At 34.7% G+C, this 19,266-nt stretch overlaps 2 protein-coding genes across 2 annotated transcripts in view; both read left to right on the forward strand.

The window, feature by feature from the left end:
- Positions 1 to 1,082: 1,082 nt before the first annotated feature.
- On the forward strand, positions 1,083 to 15,778 carry LOC142350473 (glutathione S-transferase class-mu 26 kDa isozyme 51-like). Its single transcript, XM_075402323.1, has 5 exons — positions 1,083 to 1,427; positions 5,815 to 5,982; positions 14,098 to 14,234; positions 14,780 to 15,149; positions 15,543 to 15,778. The coding sequence occupies exons 1-4, from the start codon at positions 1,406 to 1,408 to the stop codon at positions 15,116 to 15,118; spliced, it is 666 nt and encodes a 221-aa protein (XP_075258438.1). The 5' UTR covers positions 1,083 to 1,405; the 3' UTR covers positions 15,119 to 15,149; positions 15,543 to 15,778.
- A 1,173-nt stretch (positions 15,779 to 16,951) lies between these two features.
- Positions 16,952 to 19,266, forward strand: part of LOC142351127 (solute carrier organic anion transporter family member 4A1-like) — a 29,561-nt gene continuing 27,246 nt past the window's right edge. Inside the window, exon 1 of the mRNA XM_075403221.1 lies at positions 16,952 to 17,088. The gene's annotated coding sequence lies outside the window, so the exon portion shown is untranslated. The remainder of the gene's footprint in view (positions 17,089 to 19,266) is intronic.

A 19,266-nucleotide genomic window follows, 5' to 3' on the forward strand; every position in this document is an offset into this window, starting at 1 on the left:
GCATTAAGCTCACAAATTTTGGAGGTTAAAACAAAAGACAGGATATTTTCGAAAATGTAAACTATGGACTAAGTATTGGTAGAAACTGAAAAAGCTTAAGCCCTCAAGTTTTTTCAAATTCGTGTTCCCAAATTTTGATATATGTCCTAAATACCACATCACACCATCGCAAAATCTTGTACACAGAGGTAGCAAATATTTTTAATTTCTCGTCACAATTCTCCAGAAGGCTTAAAAATGTCGTTACTTGCATGATTTAAGTTAAAAGGTGCATTTCTTAGATTTGCATTGCTTTGATATTTTTTCACAGGTGCAAAAAACACTGTTTTAAATTTGTACCAACATTAAATTTGTACCAACAAGTTTACTTTTGCTTAGTTTTGATCGGCCAATAGAGAGTATTTCTTCTAATATGACTTCTTTATTATAAAAACGTTAGGTTCAATAAACAACGGTTTGTTATCACTTTGTCAAATGAGACATCGTCTAATGAAATCTAAACACCATGTAAATTCTACTGCAGATCCTCTCAAATTGAGAAAAAAAAGCAAAACCTGAACATAGGAACTATTTTGCAAAAATTATGTCTTTCTTATCCCGTCTGCATATGAGTGGGTCTTGCTCAGATCACCAACGTTCAAAACTTAGTTATCACCGCGAAACTTGGCATGAATTCTGTTTTTACTCTTTGTTGTTAATGGATCCATTTAATTGGTTAACAATGCATTGATTAACAATCCATTGATTAACGGATCAATTAACCATGCTAGTTGCTTGCCAGTTATCAAAACATTTATTTGTAGTGCTAAAATGTCTGGCATTTTTTTATCGCCGACAAAACTTTCATAATTTTCTGAGTTTATGGAGCTATTTTTTATTAGGCAGTTAAGAAAATTATGCAAGAGAAACCAATCTGTACATACACATGTTTATTCTGTAATTGAATTACAGCTGACGATATTTTCTTCAACTTGAACCCTCAAAGAATTACTTTATCAACTGCTGACTTAAAACTTGACGCCCTTAAAGTAAGTATGCTTTCAGTGATATAAATCATAAAACAAATTGAGAAACCTAATCTTCATTCTTTATGCTTCGCATTAAACTTCGCATAATTCAAGTTCTGCAAAAACTTCGCTCATTCCAATTAGTAACTTAAATTTATTCTCGCGATAGCATAAATGACCTTCAGATTAGTTTTTGAACTATATCAACTTTAAAAGACTAAAATTTTAGTTTTCCGAACAACTTGTGTTGAAATGATGCGATTTTAAACTCCTGCGTGTTTGTCCTTCACATTTTGACCTTCAACGCCCTCGTCTTTTTTGTTTATCATCTTTTTTCGTTGTATAGAACATTATTTTACTTTGATTTAGCATTGATCAAACCGCTGTTTTGCGAAACCATGACCTTCAAAATCGGGACATGTTTCCTTTTCCCTTTTGAAAATTTGCCAGCTGATGAATAATATTATTATCTTTTAGTTTTGCTACATTTAGAAATTAATTTTCCGATTTTTGGTTAGAGCCTCTCTGACTCCCATAGTGTATACCATAAACCTCCAGTTATGTTAAATAATCATGTCAAATATTAAAATAATCAGTTCAAATCACAAAATTGCAACGCAAGCGAGCTTTCCGTAAATTGCAGACAAGCAACTGAACATCAAAAACCTCATTTAGAATGAAAACTTCTCATTAACCTCAATCTATATTATCCTTTTTTCTGAAAGTTTTAAAATTGAACTTCGACCTTTGAACTAATTTTGAAACGTTTGATTCCGTTGCCAACTTCATCGGGCATAAAAATTACAAAGCTGCCCTGAAATCACTGAAATTCATGCCTGTACCATAGCGTGTCCAATAAAAATGAAATAATCGGACGTTTCAAAAACACAGTCCTTCTTGTTCAGACCCTCTTGAGGGGGGAGGAACTATATACTCAAATGGGTTTTTTTTGCTCAGACAATTTTGACCGATCGATATATTCATCGTACAGAGTTGTTAGCGGTATCATTAAAAAGCCCGTCCAGCGCAGAATATGGAATTAAAATGATTTTTTGGAGTTTCGTTTTCTAGAGCGAGTTAGCGTGGTATAAATTTTTGTGAATATTAGAACAATTTGCCGAATTTTTACTCACATTTTCCGGAGTTGAAGTTTTTGAATGTTCGAAAAGCGCCAAAAACATTCAATTGAGCATACAAATAAGCAACAAAGAGGCTCGGTAATTTGCATTTGCACATGAAGTTCCGACCCCGCACATCACATTTTTAGCACAATTGTCTATCAAATGAGGAACAGATAAAGCAACCATAAAATTGTAGGATTTTTCAAAAGAAAACTGGTGTATGGACAAGAAGATTGCTTCCAACGCAATTAATCCGGTAGAATAAAACTCCGCACTAGATTGATGCGTTCTGCCATTATTATAAAGGCAAGGCTAGACGAAATACAAAAGCAAAAAGCAACAATAAACATTAATTACACCCAAAACTTGATGTCCAATTTAAAAAAAACTTAATTAAAAGTCAAGATAGCGTCAATAAATCTGAAACTAAAGAAAATGACTTGTGTTTAATTGGAAAAATATCGGACCCGTCCATATTAAAGCTTGGTAACAATTAGACAGAAGAAAAAAAATAAGCAAAGTTTAAGAAAAAATTCACTTAAAATTTTTCAAAAGAAATAGTTTCAAAAGTAAGGAAAGCCATTAGATATCAACTGAAAACAACTAAAGAATTTGAAATGGCCTTAGCCTCTAAGGGCTCTATAGGAGGGCATTAATACCTGTCACTATTCAATTTCCTATGCTGGTACAAAAAGAACAACAAAGAGAGACAAAAAATAAAAATCAATTAAAATTTGCGAGAAAAAGCCGTCGAAGCCGTAAGGCATATTTTGCCCCCTAAAAAATATTTGGTTGCACCTTCTTCAATAAACCCAAAAATGAGGTATGTGACCTCTCATTAATGAGATTAGGCAGCAATTAGACAAAAAAAGAAAAAAAGTAAGAATAAAGAAATGCTTTGTATTTATCGAAAACAATTATTTTCAAAGCAATGAAAGCCATTAGCTATAAAAATGAAATAATTAAATAGGTAAGTTTGTTCGTCCAAAGGAAGTGCTTTAGAATTTTTTTCAGAATATGCCTTACGTCAACAAATATAGACAAAAATCAAAAATTTGTTCACTTTTTTTTGCGAAAAACACAGTGTCGAAGACAGTAATTTCATAACTAGTTCTTTAAAAATATTAGATTCTGTACACTTACACCTTCCCTTGATAACAGTTTTGCCTTAGGTGTCCTGTAATTAACGAGGCTAGGTAACAAATGGACAAAATGTACAAAACTGCGAGGTTGAGGTGATTTTTTTTATTATTGAAAACAGTGGTTTTCAAAGTCATGAAAGCTTAGTTTCCGTACTATATCAATTTTAAAAGACTAATATTTTAGTTTTCCGAACAACTTGTGTTGAAATGAAGCGATTTTAAACTCCTGCTTGTTTGTCCTTCACATTTTGACCTTCAACAACCTCGTCTTTTTTGTTTATCATCTCTTTTCGTTCTATAGAACACTATTTTACTTTGATTTAGCATTGATCAACCGCTGTTTTGCGAAAGCATGGCCTGTTAACAATAGTACTGTTGATTTTATTTCAAAATACAAAAACAATTGTTGACGATTTTGCTTTAATTTTTTGCCAAAATAAATGGCTAAATATTTCAAAATTCAGACTTTTTCATCAAAAATTGTCCGAAATAAGCTACTTTAGTCCACTTTGATTAAGTTTACCGGAAGTACACACCCAAAAACAACTAAGATAATCTTCTTAGACAACATTGGGAGAGAGGGTTATTCTGTCTATTGAATTAAAATAGAACCTTTTTTGCAGTTTTACGCGTTAAATTATGGTTTTTTGGCCTTGATACTACTAGATTTCACATTTTTTTTCATTTTTGGGCGTTAGCTCATTTTCACGTTTTTTTCTCGTTTTATCTTGTTATCTTATTGAAGACAGTTCACATATTACATTTTTGGTGTTCCAAAAAAGAATAAAAAAACAAAAAAGCCTTTAGAGGCATAGATTAATGTTTTAATGGCTTCAACACCCCTTTCTCGAAGACTTTTTTTTCGTTTGTCTTTAAATAATGGTTTTCGCCGTCTTTTTAAGCGCATGAAATTTTCGGGACATTGGCAGTTCTTTTTGCTTTTCTTTAAGAGGAAAAAAGGAGCCTATATTTGAATTTGAAATGATAGATGATTGCTTTCATGACTTTGAAAACAACTGTTTTAAAAAAAAATCACTTCATCGTCGCATTTTTGTACAATTTTTCCATTTGGTACCTAGCCTCGTTAAATATCGGTCACATATGACAACATTGTTATCAAGGGAAGGTGTACAGAGTACAGGGCAAAGTGTACAGAATCCAATGTTTTTAAAGAACTCGTTATGAAAGTACTGGCTTAGACACGGGTTTTTCTCAAAAAAAGTATACTAATTTTTGATTTTTGTCAATATTTTACAATCTTTTTGTAGACGTACGACAGATTCTGAAAATATATGTTCTCAAGCGCTTCCTTGGGACGAAAAAACGAACCTTTTTAATTATTCCGTTTTATAGCTAATGATTTTCATGGCTTTGAAAATAATTGTTTTCGAAAAATACAACGCATTTTTTAATTCTTCCTCCTTTTTCTTTTTCTAATTTCTGCCTAGTCTCATTAATGAGAGGTCACATACCTCATTTTTGCGTTTATCGAAAAAGGTGCAACCAAACATTTTTTAGGGCGCCAAATATGCCTTACGGCTTTGACAGCTTTTTCTCGCAACTTTTAATTGATTTTTATTTGTTGTCTCTATTTGTTGTTCTTTTGGTAACAGCATAGGAAATTGAATAGTGACAGGTATTAATGACCTCCTATAGAGCCCTGAGAGGCTAAGGCCATTTCAAAATCTTTAGTTGTTTTCAGTTGATATCTAATGGCTTTCCTTACTTTTGAAACTATTTGTTTTTAAAAATTTTAAGTGAATTTTTTCTTAAATTTTGCTTATTTTTTTTCTTCTGTCTAATTGTTACCAAGCTTTAATATGGACGGGTCCGATATTTTTCCAATTAAACACAAATCATTTTCTTTAGTTACAGTTTTTTTGACGCTATCTTGACTTTTATTTAAGTTTTTTTTTAATTGGACATCAAGTTTTTGGTGTAATTAATGTTTGTTGTTGTTTTTTGCTTTTGTATTTCGTCTAGCCTTGCCTTCTTAGCCTTGCCTTCTTAATAACGCATCAATATAGTGCGGCGTTTTTTATTCTACCGGATTAATTGCGTTGGAATTCCATACAGCAATTTTTTTTTTGAAAAATCTATAATTTTTTGGTTGCTTTATCTGTTCCTCATTAGATAGACAATTGTGCCAAAAATGTAATGAGCGGGGTCGGAACTTTATGTGCGAACGCAAATTACCGAGCCTCTTTGTTGCTTATTTGTATGCTCAATTGCATGTTTTTGGCGCTTTTCGAACGTTCAAAAACTTCAACTTTATGAGAGTTTTTTGAACAATTAGTTTTTCGAACGTGCGCATGCGTTTCAGAAGTCAACATAGGTCGATAATAAAACATGCGGAGATCTGGTCAAACGATGCTCATTTGCATGCGTCGAGTTTTTCGAACGTTCGCTTGCGTTGCAACTTTATGGGACTTACTATAGCAGGATGAGAAGCAGAACAATTTTTCGATATTTTTTTAATCAAAAAATCTTTTAAGAAACGGCTGGTTGTTTTCCTATTTCCAGGAAACATTTCCGTGATTTCAGGGTACTGGAACTTTCGAGGACTTATTGAGCCTATTCAACTAGTGCTGGAGTATTTGGAGTTTCCTTATGAGATCACGAAGTATGAATATTCTCAGGCTGGCGAGTGGTTTGACAAGGATAAGAAGAATTTGGGACTGGAAATGCCAAATATGCCATACCTAATCAAAGGTAGGGATTTTAGCGGAAAAATAGTGAATTTTCGATGTCTTATTGGTTCTTTAAACTGAAATTATCCATCATGTCTAGCCGGTTTCTTGTAAATGCTAGTGAAGCTGCTCTAATAGTACTCCAATAAAGCCTGCAATTCATTCATGGGAACCCGGAAAACAAAAAAAATGAATGAAATAAATTCGGTCTAACAGTCAAAGTTAATTTTGAATCAATTACAGAAATCTCAAAATTTTATGGCATTGTGCTTGAGTTCAATAGAAAAGCACTCTAATGCTTTAGATGCCTGGTATTGATAATTGGGGGCCAGTTAAATTCAAATGTAAGGATTTTTTAAAAACAAAGTATTTGCGGATTTTTTTGAAAACTCGAATGAACCTTTCCCTTAATTAAATTTTTGTTTACGAAAAAGTAAGGAACCTTCAAAGACACATTCATAGTCCCTTAATCAGATACTTTATGTCGTTTTTTCAGAACTTGCTTCTCAGTTTGCTTGGATGCACCAAAAATCTGTTTTTAAAAATTGGATTGACTTATTTTAATTTGCCCTTTTCCTATCCAAGAAAATTAGGCAAATTTTCTACAGAAACTTAAAAAAAATTTTGACCGCGTGAAAACAAGAGATAACAAAGAAATATGTCAAACTCCGGAATACGTATTAATCGCGAGTGCGTACTTTAGTTCCGGAAAAAGAGCTGCTGAGTAGGCTCCTCAAAATAAAAAAACATAGCAGGACAAGTCCTGACGTACAATTCAAAGAATTTTCATTGACTAAACAGAAAAACTAGACCTAGAATGGACTATGAGTGAATTGAGAAAACCATTTTAGAAAAAAAATCAGATAAAAAATAAGAAAAAATAGAAATCAATGTCCAAATGCCTCATGTGAACCAAAAAAACCACTAGCGAGAAATGAAAAATTAATTCAAACAAAATACTAGGTCTAGAATGAGCTGTGAATGGCTTGAGAAAACCATTTAGAAAAAAATCCGATCCAAAAAATCGAAAAAACAGTAAAAATCAGAGTGAAATTGCCGAATGTGAACAAAAAACCACTACCGAGAAACCGAAATTTTGTTCAAACACCGTTTTCTCACTCCACTTTAAAATTAGAGCGAAAAAAAATTCACGCCGCAAAACCACTCGCTTTTTCGCTCCATTTCCTGTTTCGGCGTGACAAAATCACTACTCCAATTTGACTTCAAAAATCATGAAAATGTGTGAACAGATCTTAAAAAAAAAGACAGCGCCCCAATACAATTCAAATTCTTTGAATTGTAATAGAGTAAATAGAGTACCCTATTTAACTATTTTCACACCAAAATTGAACTTAGTGCCAGCTGAAACAGAAACGCTGAATGAAAAATTTTGCACTGAAAAGATTTTATATTCTACAGTTCAATTTTAGAAATTCCGATTTTCATTTTTTATAGTACGGAAAAGCGGATTTCAAATGTTTTACTGTATCGAAAAAAACATACATCTGTGTTTTTCAAAAAAATTCAGTTATGCAGCTTGTTTTTTTCAATTAGATACCATTGTGCGTTATAGTTATCCAAATTAAAGATAAAAAAACATTTTGCAATCCAAATTTCCAGCTCTTTTTCAACCATCATTGAGAGATAGATAAAATTATTTTCAACGAAAATTTGCTCGCCAGTGCAAGCAAGTTCTTTATCTATCATACATTATTTATTATGATAGATAGAGGAGATTTTAGTTGAAAATTATTTCAACAATCAAGTAGAAACAGTTTCAGAAACTGACAGAAACACATTGAGAGACATTACCAGTCGTGTAGAAATGAGCAAAAGCGGCAAGACATTGCTTTTTTAAAAGTATTAAATTCAAACTGATTAGAAACGTTACGCATCGAAGAAAATCATTGAGAGACTCTTTTATACCCCCATAGAGAGAGACTCCGGCCTTTCATTATCCAGGATATGTCATACGACTACAAAAAGAAAGAAAAATATAGGCAAAATTTGCAGGAAAAATCATGCAAGAAAACGATGTCCCCCCAATTGTTAAATATTAAGTTGATCACTAAAAACAATGAAAGTCTTCGTTTGCATTTTTTGCAGGTGACAACATTTCTAAGTCAAATGAAGCCCATTATTGTGATACTGTGAAAAGAAAACAAAAACCTACAAAAAAGGGGCAATTTTGCAAAAATCACGAAAATTGGTGTTCTGAAAACTGGTTGTTCCAAGAACAAACGCCATTTGAGGAAAACAAACCGCTATGAAAAGGAAATTGTTTTTCAAAAGATAAATGATGTGAATTGTATATAGAGATCCCTAAAGAGAATCTCATTTTTTAAAAAAAAAACAAATATTTTCAAAAATCATAGCCAAAAAAAGTTTTCGACTAGAAAAGTGGACATTTTGTCTTGCAACTACTCGGAAATCTAATTGCGGCTGTTATTAACGAGAATAAATCATAAGACTATAAAATAACATTAATTACATGCTGAACTAATAAGTTTCAAAAACAACTTTACGAAAACAGTTTTGAAGCCATTAAATTTTTAAGATATTATCCGCGAGAATATAACGTCTTCATTTGCGTTTCTTTTGATCATTATTACATCTTTTTACAAAACGACTGTCACAAAATGACAACAAAAAGAACCATAAAAACTGATAAGTATCTAAATTTCACGAACTTCTTCTGAAACAAATTGTCTGAGCCCTGAAGACATCATTTAAAAAATTTAAACAACAGAAAAATTTCTGTTTGATTCAACAACAAAATTGAGGCTAGATTACAAAAATGATACAACATTGTAAAGTACGAAAAAAACGCAAACCAGAACAAAAAGGGAAAAGTTGAAGAATACTATTACTCTTTTTTTTAGAAATTTAATTCGAAAGTCAAAACAGCCATCAGTTTTTTGCCAATAACAGTTATTTAAATTCATTTTTTAATCTATAGTTGGCCACTGAGACTTTTAATTACACAATATTTGGCATATGACAACAAAAATTAGCAACAAACAAAGAGCAAAACTAAAACAACCTACCAATTTCTCCAAGAGAACGGTGTCGCAGCCCTTCAAAACATGTAATATATTAACAAAAATCATGTTCAGATTCAAATGTTCTAAAACTTTCTTCAGTTAGGTTGTTAAATTATGTGACAAATCAAAAAACGAAACAGAAACAACAGCGAAAATGGGCAATTATGCACAAAAATCAGAAAATTTTGTATAAAAACTCGTAATACCAAAAGCAAGAAAACCTACTGTTATTGAGCCTATTCAACTAGTGCTGTAGTATTTGGAGTTCCCTAATGAGATCAAGAAGAATGAACATTCTCAGGCTGAAGAGTGGTTTGAAAGGGATAAGAAGAATTTGGGACTGGAAATGCCAAATATGCCTTACCTGATCAAAGGTATAAATTTTAGCGGAACTTTTCGAGGTGCTATTAGTTTTTAAAACTGAAAATTATCCATCACGTTTAACCAGTTTCTCGTAAAAGCTAGTGATGTTGCTCTAATAGTACTCCAATCAAGCCGGGAACTCATTAATGGCTATCAAAAAATGCAAGAAAGAATTTGGTCTAGCTCTCAACGCTAATTTTGAATCAAATAGAGAAATCTCAAAATTTTACGGCTTTGTGTTTGTGTTCAATAGATAAGCACCTTTATGCTTAAGATGACTGGTATTGTTAATTGGGGGACGCGTTAAATTCAAATGCAAGGATTTTTTTGAAAAAGTATTTGCGGATTTTTTTTTGAAAACTCGAATGAACCTTTCCTTTAATTAAATTTTTGTTTATGAAAAAGTAAGGAACCTTCAAAGACACATTCATAGTCCCCTAATCAGATACTTTATGTCGTTTTTTCAGAACTTGCTTCTCAGTTTGCTTGGATGCACCAAAAATCTGTTTTTAAAAATTGGATTGACATATTTTAATTTGCCCTTTTCCTATCCAAGAAAATTAGGTAAATTTTCTACAGAAACTTGAAAAAATTTAACCTCGTGAAATTAGAGATAACAAAGAAGTATGTCAAACTCCGGAATACGTATTAACTGGGAGTGCGTACTTTAGTGCCGAAAAAAAGCTGCTGAGTAGGCTCCTCAAAATAAAAAATAGAGTAAATAGTGTACCCTATTTAACTATTTTCAAACCAAAATTGAACTTAGTGCCGGCTTGAAAAAGAAACGTTGAATAAAAAATTTTGCACTGAAAATATTTTATATTCTACAGTTCAATTTTAGAAATTCCGATTTTCATTCTTTATAGTACGGAAAAGCTGATTTCAAATGTTTTACAGTGTCGAAAAAAAACATACATCTGTGTTTTACCAATAAATGCAGTTATGCAGCTTGTTTTTTTTTTCAATTAGATACCATTGTAAGTTATAGTTATCCAAATTAAAGATAAAAAAACATTTTGCAATCCAAATTTCCAGCTCTTTTTCAACCATCATTGAGAGATAGATAAATTTATTTTCAACGAAAATTTGCTCACCAGTGCAAGCAAGTTCATTTTCTATCATACATTATTTATTATGATAGATAGAGGAGACTTTATTTAAAAATTATTTCAACAATCAAGTAGAAACAGTTTCAGAAACTGACAGAAACACATTGAGAGTAAAGCAAACTCTTGAGAAAAATTGAGCGACAATTGTATAGAAAAAGGAACAACCAAAAATTTTTCTCACTGATGTTTTGCTGCGCTGAAAATGGGAAGGTTATTAATAAAGTCCTATTGATCGTATATTTGATTTTAGGTTCTAAACAAGGAGGCTCGGTAATGTGCGTTCGCACATTAAGTTCCGACCCCGCTCATCTACATTTTTCACTGAATTGTCTACCAAATGAGGAAGAGATAAAAAAATTAACATATCAACATATCGTTCAACTACTAAAAGAATAAAACAATCTGCTCTAGAGGGTCCATGCGACCTGTGGCTACCATAAAATGACTGTCAGAAAAGACGGCAATAAAAATCAAATAGTTAAAAATATTAATTACGACCAAAACTACTTGACCATTTTTCGAAAACCACTAATAACCAAATCAAAAGGGCATCAGATTAAATTTATACTAAGAACATTAACTGGTACTTTTTGGAACAAAATGTGGGATCTTTCCTCAACGCGACTTGGCAACAAGTCGTCTAGAAATGAGCAAAAGCGGCAAAAGTTTATTGAAACATTTCTTTTTTAAGAGTATTAAATTCGAACTGATTAGAAACGTTACGCATCGAAGGAAATCATTGTGAGAGTCTTTTATACCCCCATAGAGAGAGACTCCGGCCTTTCATTATCCATGATATGTCATACGACTACAAAAAGAAAGAAAAATATAGGCAAAATTTGCAGGAAAAATCATGCAAGAAAACGATGTCCCCCCAATTGTTAAATATTAAGTTGATCTATATATTCAGTTAGGTTGTTAAATTATGTGATAAATTAAAAAAGAAACAGAAACAAGAGCGAAAATGGGCAATTATGCACAAAAATCAGAAAATTTTGTATAAAAACTCGTAATACCAAAAGCAAGAAAACCTTCTGTTAAAACAATCGGCCCCAAAATTATTTGCTCTATAGGGAGGAAATGTTGACCTGTACTTAATGGGAAAAAGCAAAATGTTGTCTAAAATAATATAAAAAATTGACAAGTTCAAAAAATCACAGCTAATTCGTTAAAACAAAAACATTCAATAACATAAGAGACATTAGGTAACAACCGAATGAGTAGAACAGGCTCACTTGCACCTTTGGAGGAAGAAATTTGGATCTTTGAGTGGTCAAACTTAAAAATCAGACTGCCAAAAGAATAACAATTGAAGGCAAAAGACAAGAATTCAGTTAAATTTTACTAAACCTCTTCCTCAAAGCCACAAAAACGATTTGGTTCTCGGAAAACAAACTGTATCTACAAACTTACGTAATTTGAAGCTGTCATTAATGGAGCCGTGATTAAAATATATTGTCAGTAATTAACATTAAAAGAACAAAAGCAAAATATTTTGAAAAAAGGCAGCATAAAAAAACCAAAAAGTCTCTGATTCTAAGAGTCCATGATATTATCGAACCTCTCCCAGATTTTGTCGCGCGCCCAGCAAACCAACCAAGTGTTCCAAGTGTTTGCGAAATAGTCCAATTGGTGAGTGGAATTCCTCATATATTGAAAAAAATTGTATTTCGTATATTTATCGAGTTAAATCTACAAAAAACGGCAAATTTTTAATTCCAGAAGACTTTCATACAGCGCCTACTTGCAAGTTCACTTTTTGAGATTAGGAAGTGAAGTCTGTTTTAAGGTTTTTAGGTCACTAAGTCTGGCAGAATTTAACAAAGTGGACCAAAAAAACATATTTTGTGCCATTTTTGATGAAAGTTTGAATTTTTGAAAATTTTATCAAAAATTTTAGCCAAAAACTTCAATCAAACAATTCAGCGACGCTCTTCTATCTCTAACGGTAACAACAACACTCTGCCGTTAAAAATTTTAACTTATTTTGAATTATATTAGCGAAATTTTGCCAAATTTAGCAAAAATTACTGAAAGTGTGAACAAAAACAGTCGAATGTTCACAAAACTTTTAAACCTCGCTAACTCCCTGTAAAAAACCAAAATCGAAAAAATCTTTTAATTACGTATTCTGCGGTGGACGGTCTTTTTGATGATACCACTCACAATTCTCTACGATGAATATACCGGTCGGCCAAAATTGACTGAACAAAAAAAAACCAGTTGAGTATATAGTTCCTCCCTCCTCACTAAAGTGGGGGTCGGAGCAAAGGTGTAAATTAACCCATATCAGTTTATCTATATCTAGACGGATCTGTAAATTTTCATACTGATTTGGACTATAAATACCTGTGAAATTTTGTACATTTAGGCCATTTTGAATTCAATTGTTAAAATAATAAAATTTTAGTTACTCGTGCTCGAGACCACGACACTAAATTTGTGGAATTATGTTAGGTTCAAAAATGAAATTCAGTCTTTTCGAGTTTTGTAGCCTCGATTCCGCGATTCTTAAATTTTCTAATTGATCGGAATTCGGTGATTAACTTCCCTTCAAAATAGCTTAGCTTTTGAATCAAATTCTGCAAACTTTTGTAAATCCCTTGTGTTGATATAGGAAAACAGTGTAATGTCACAAATCAGTCAGCTATGACCCGAGCAGAAACCTTCACAAAGATATTCAAAATTGTGTCATAATTTTGCTTCAGATGCACTTCTGTTTTATATAGTGATATTGTTCAATCATAGTTTGATTTAAGAAAATCACCCTTTTCCTTTGTTCTGTACCTAACGGCAGAATTGAAAAAATGTCTGAAACTCTCACACAGGGGCTGTGACAGATTTGCGACCCTCGCAACCCCTTGCGAGAGCGTGTACAATAAATTTCCAGTTTTGATGCGAAGTACACACCATTTCATTTTTTGTTTCCTTTCTTAAATTCAATGTTGTTATGTCTTGCAGAACTCTCATGGCAAAATTTTTATGACTAGCGACATTTAAAACTGTTGCTGAGATTTTAGGTGAAATGAAAATCAAAACCTATGGGATCTTTTCCTTTTGTGCCCCCCCCCCCCCCCCCAGCTTAGTGGGCGCATATTATTTGCACCATAACCCCCCGCCCCCCCCCCCCCGACGCCCGAGCCATATTTCTACATAATGATTTACTATGTAATGACACGTGCTCTGTAACTGGGGGGCGCAAAACGTACGGGGGGGGGGCACAAACGGAAGAGATCCAACCAATAAATGATACATGCATCTTAAAATATAAGGATGGAAGTTATCTACATATCGGATTTTTCAAGCTTCTGCTAGCAAAAACTTACTAATTTGATTAAAGTCTGTGGTGATCAAGTAAGAAAATTGTGGTTAGACGCAGGTTTTCAAATATAGCTTTTTAGTATCTAAAAACCGTAAAAACTCGGAAACATTGAATCGAACATTTTTATGGAAGGAGCAAAGTGAAAAAATATAGCTGAGGTGATTTTAATGATTCTGCCATGTGGAAACTTGTGCTTGGAGAATCTAGAATAATTTTATATCTATCACTGAACTTTCGCGCATTACCAATTGATCTGATTCAATAAGTCACAACTGTTCCATTGCAAACTTTGTCTTCAGGCGACTTCAAACTCACCCAATCAGCAGCCATTCTGAAGTATTTGGGGCGAATTGGAGGACTGTATCCATCTTCTGGCTCAGATGAAGAGATGGCCAAAATTGACGAAATCATGGAAACACTCCTTGATTTCAGATTGAAGGAATCTGTTATTCTTATGACTTCCTGTAGTTTTGCTGGAAAGGCATTCAGATTTAGCAACACAATTTTATTATTATTACTTTTTGATACTGGGTGGGGGGGGGGGGGGGGGAGAGATGCGATAACTAGCGTTGAAAAGTTAGAAATTTCACCGCATTTTTCCCACATACCACATAAGTTCACCGCAATTTTTATGTAAATTTCAGCGAATGCGGTGAAAGTGTTGAAATTATGCAAGATCAACGCTGAAATTTATCAGTTCACCGCATTCAACGCAAAATTATCTGAGAAAAATGAATTTTCAAATAAATTTTTAAACTTATAAAATAAATTTCCAAACTTTTCGACGCTTGTTACCGATAATCGTACATTATTTCAACCCCTAATCATACATATTTTTGGGTTTCGTAGCGCTGAAACCTTGGACCGGGTATTTCAGGCTAAGTTTCCTACAGTAATTGACCACCAGACGGGATAATCGTTTCAAAAAGCATGGGGTTTAAGTCTGATTTTCTGCAGTTCCAAAAGAAACAGTTTATTTCAAAGTTCGTTCTATTGTGTATCAATCCTGACTTCGACAACATCAAAGCGGGTTATTTCAAATCATTGCCGACGTTTCTTGATCTATTCGAGAACCGACTCTCGGATGGTCGAAAATGGCTGAAAGGAGACCATATCTTTGTTGGCGACTTTCAATTCTGGACTACTTTGGATTTCCACGAGTGCATGGAGCCGAACGTGTTTGAAAAGTATCCGAAAATCAAGCAATTCAAAAATGATTTCGAGAGCATTCCACAAATTGCGAGATATTTAGCCAGCGACAAGTTCAGGAAATTTCCGATTAATGGAAGACCTGCTAAGTGGGGAATTGGAAAGGAATAAAACGAAATACTGGAACTACACAAGTTTAGTTGTGCGACCCTATACCGCTCTGATCAGACCATATGGCTGGCACGCCGATGGCGTGGTGCGACCGAAATTAAAGGGTGTGGGAAACGCTTGACTCGCACGATGATCTAGACAATGGTCTCACTGCGGTCTAATCAGAGGCAAATTTTGCAGTACAGTCTAATCATAGGTCTGGAAAATGATTGCACTGCGGTGTGATAATACGTCAAACAAAGGTCGCAGAAATTTTGTGGGTCGCACGAAAGTCGCACAATTTTTGTGGGCCGCACAAAGTTTTGAGTACTTGAAAGTTGGGCTGAATTTTGGGTCGCGAGTCTGATCAGAGGGATTTAGGTCGCAAGATGGTCTTTCGGATCGCACTATGGTCGCAAAAAATTCTCTAATCAGAGCAGTCTAGGTTCTCTATAAAGAAAATATTGCGCAATTTTTCTGAGACGCCAACAAATAACAAAAACCATGACTCACGTAGTAGTAAACTCAGAGGACAAAATTTTGAAAACTTTGGGTGTTGTATGTTATTGGCAAAGCGTACTTTACAAAGTTCCTATATTATTTTGTTTATCATTGTGGTCAATTATAATTTAAACGAAGTAGCGAAACATTTTTAATGTGGAGCTGATTGATCATTATTAACACTGTTTTTTAATCGTCATCGAGAACTAATTGAATTCTGAGGCGGATCTGAGTAGCTGAATAGATTAGATAGAGCGATAAGGACCGTCTCCAAACCTTTTTAGTCAACTCTCAATACAACTAAAACAATGCAGACAGTACGCCACTGCGTAGCCGATAATTAGAGACTATATTTTGTTCACCACTATTCTAAAGTTCAGATAGACTTTATTATGGTTAGTTGAAGGCACTTATAAATTTCGGGTCTGAATACTGTAAAAATGATTGTTTTGGAGTGGGATCATATGTAAGTTGTAGTTCGGATGCCAATTCACATGACAGTTTATTGGAAAAGTTTTAGAGGAAGATTAACACCAAGTATTCGAAAGGTCAGTCCAAAACATTGTGGAGAACTGCTCTGACTCTACCCAAGATGAGGTTCCCGGCCAAATCCAGCTCTGGTTATACCCACTTAGGTCGCGAATGTGGGGTAAAACTTGAACCTTCTACACAGTCTGTCAAGGCTACCTTTTTTCTGGAAAGTCAGATAACAGCCCAATCCAGAACCTCCACGATCTCATCAACGCACTATACCTAGTGTCTGCTAAGTCTAATCAGAGCATGGTCCAGAGTATGGATAATATTGCGTTATGATCTGTACAGTCCGATCAGAAACCCTTCTAGAATCCGGAAAGTCTTATCAGAACCAAGAGAACCAAGAACACGGCCAGTACCAGAAAAAAAATTACCCCTCCCCTTGAACTGTTCATTGAAGAGCTTCCTAATTTCTTTTGATGAACATCAAAGACCACGCAAAAGACAGAGTAATTACTGCTCACAATTTTCTGTTAGAGAAGTTGAGATATACATCGCAGTTGAAGCGAATCAAATTCTTCTCTCCCTGAACACAAAGCAGCAAACATGCCGTGTTTGCTTGCATGAATTATCAAAAAATGCTCAATAAAACACTATAACTGATAATAAAGGTGAAAAGATGCGAAAAAAGTATAAATTTAAAGCAGCTTTTGGCCCTAAGTCGATTTTATAGTACTGATCGATATGTAGCGGGTTATTTCATCCATAAGTAATGCAATCTTTGTCAGCGCAAAGGAGATTGATAAGAAGTTTTTTAGAAAATGTGTTCTGGACATTAACAATAAAACATGCCCTATAAATTCTACTGTAGAAGCTTTCAAATATATTGACACGTGCGTTGAAATAAAGTCGCCGAGTTGATGAGAGCTAAGCTCGAAATTGAATTCCTTTAAAATTTGGAACAACCTTATTGAAGTAAATTACCTCAAGAGTTCAAGACCGAGCTTCAAAACCCGGTGAGATTGTTCTTGATCACCCCCCCCCCCTCCAACGTCGTACCGCCGCTAGCCCTTTAAAAAAAGCAGTCGAGTACTGCAACAGAATTAGCCACAACGGGAAGGACACTTCAGAGAAATTTTTTGTCCTATAAATTTTTGTCCTAAAAATTCCTCGGCAAGTCATCAAAAAAGCAGTGGTCGACAACAACACGATCAAGTCTAGCTATCGCAAAAAAGAACCTTCGATTCGGGAAAGCACTTCTTTTTTTTACGATTTGCAATCCCCCGTATGATATAAATACAGTTTCGAATATGGGAAAAATGAATTACAATCTAAGAAAAACTGTTGTGAACGATAGTGTTCGTCTGCAAATCCAGTCTCAAGATAATGCTAGCTCACGAGACATCATTGTTGACTCTGACCCCATCAGTGATGCAAATACTGGTTTGACGAAAAACTTTCAAGACTTGAGTGTAAAAGAGCAACTTTTAGAGTACTTTTCATCCCCGACACTGTCAACAAACTCTATAAGGTGCAAGTGTTAGAAAACTCGGGGCATGAAACCAAAATTAGATATAGTGGTTGGGGCTCAGAGCACGACACGTGGTTTAATGCGAAATCAGTTTGGGCCTATTCGAAGCACAAACATAACTTGAAGAATCGCAAAAAAATAACAAAAGAAATTTCAGATAAAATTGACCTACTCCTCGCGTTGTGTGAGCAGTACCAGCTTGATGATAATTTCTTTGAAAACGTTGAATAAACAATACTGAACGAGAACAAAAAACTGCCCTCTTTACAGACAATAGTTAGTTCACATTTTCCAACATGTCGTTTCGTTCCGGTCAAATTTAGAGTTAAGTGGTCACAACTGCTAACCAGCATCCTGGATGATTGTGCCACGACACCAGATGACGAACTAAATTGGCAGAAATTGTTTTCTGTTTCGAAGTGTATACTGCGTGCGAGCAACCGAGGAGGTAAAAAGCATAAACGAAATCAGGATCAGCGGCTCTCCGATCGCATCGATCGATGGAATGCGGGTGAATATGCAAACCATTGGACAGAAGCCTTGGCAATGAAACAAGCGAGGAAAAAATCCACAAACGGAATAGAAGAATTAGCCAGCAGAGCTAAAAGTCTATGTTTGCAAGGTCAATTTGGTCGCGCCGCAAAAATACTGTCATCTGAGGGACTTGCGCCTAATAACAGAGCTACTCTGAAAGCACTAGAAGAGCTACATCCCAAAGAAGTGCCTCCAACTTTGATCCAACCAGACAATGTTGCTTCAAGTGCGTATCAATTTAGTGATAACATAGTTTTTGAACAATTGAAAACTTTCAGCAAGTACACTGCAGCTGGTCCTTCCAAGATGTATCCAGAGCATCTATTGCACGCAGTAGAGTGTACTGCTCCCGACCACTCTGAATCCGCCCTTAAAGCAATAACAAGGTTTGTAAATACAGCAAGCAGAGGTAATTTTCCTTCATTTGTTTCAAAAGCCCTCTGCAGCGCATCGCTCACCGCTCTATCCAAAAAGAAAGGAGGAGTACGCCCAATAGCTGTCAGTGAAATCCTGAGGCGCCTGATTGCTAAATGTTTGGTGAAAGAAGCAAAATCAGAAGCAATTGAGTTGTTCGATTCCATTCAGCTAGGGGTTGGAGTCAGCGGAGGTGCGGAAGCAATTATCCACTCTGCAAAAATCACCTACGAAAAGATCCTCAACGCTGAATCTAATGAAGGAGTGCTTCAGATTGATTTCCGAAATGCCTTTAATTCGGTTAAGCGTTCACACTTATTGCAAGCAGCATGCGATTTCATACCAGGTATCGCAGCCTTCACATATTTTTGCTACTCTCAGCATATGCCACTACTGTACAATAACGCCAGTCTTCAAAGTGAATCGGGTGTTCAGCAAGGAGATCCCTTGGGTCCACTTCTCTTTTCGTTGGCGTTATGGCCTGTTATAGAAAAAATAAGAGACGCGGTTCCAAATCTTACCCAGCACACTTGGTAATTGGACGATGGTTTTGTTGCAGGTTCAGAAGATCAAATCCGAACTACGCTCGATATCTTAGCTAATGAAGGTCCAAAAAGGGGTCTGTATTTGAGGAAAGACAAGTGCGAACTCTGGTCAATCGTAGATCTACCTTCAGTTGATCGAGAAGTTACAAGAAATATGGGCAATGGTTTTG

The sequence above is a fragment of the Convolutriloba macropyga genome, chromosome 12 (assembly GCF_964194025.1).
Source record: "Convolutriloba macropyga chromosome 12, txConMacr16.3, whole genome shotgun sequence".
In the NCBI taxonomy this organism is placed as follows: domain Eukaryota; kingdom Metazoa; phylum Xenacoelomorpha; order Acoela; family Convolutidae; genus Convolutriloba; species Convolutriloba macropyga.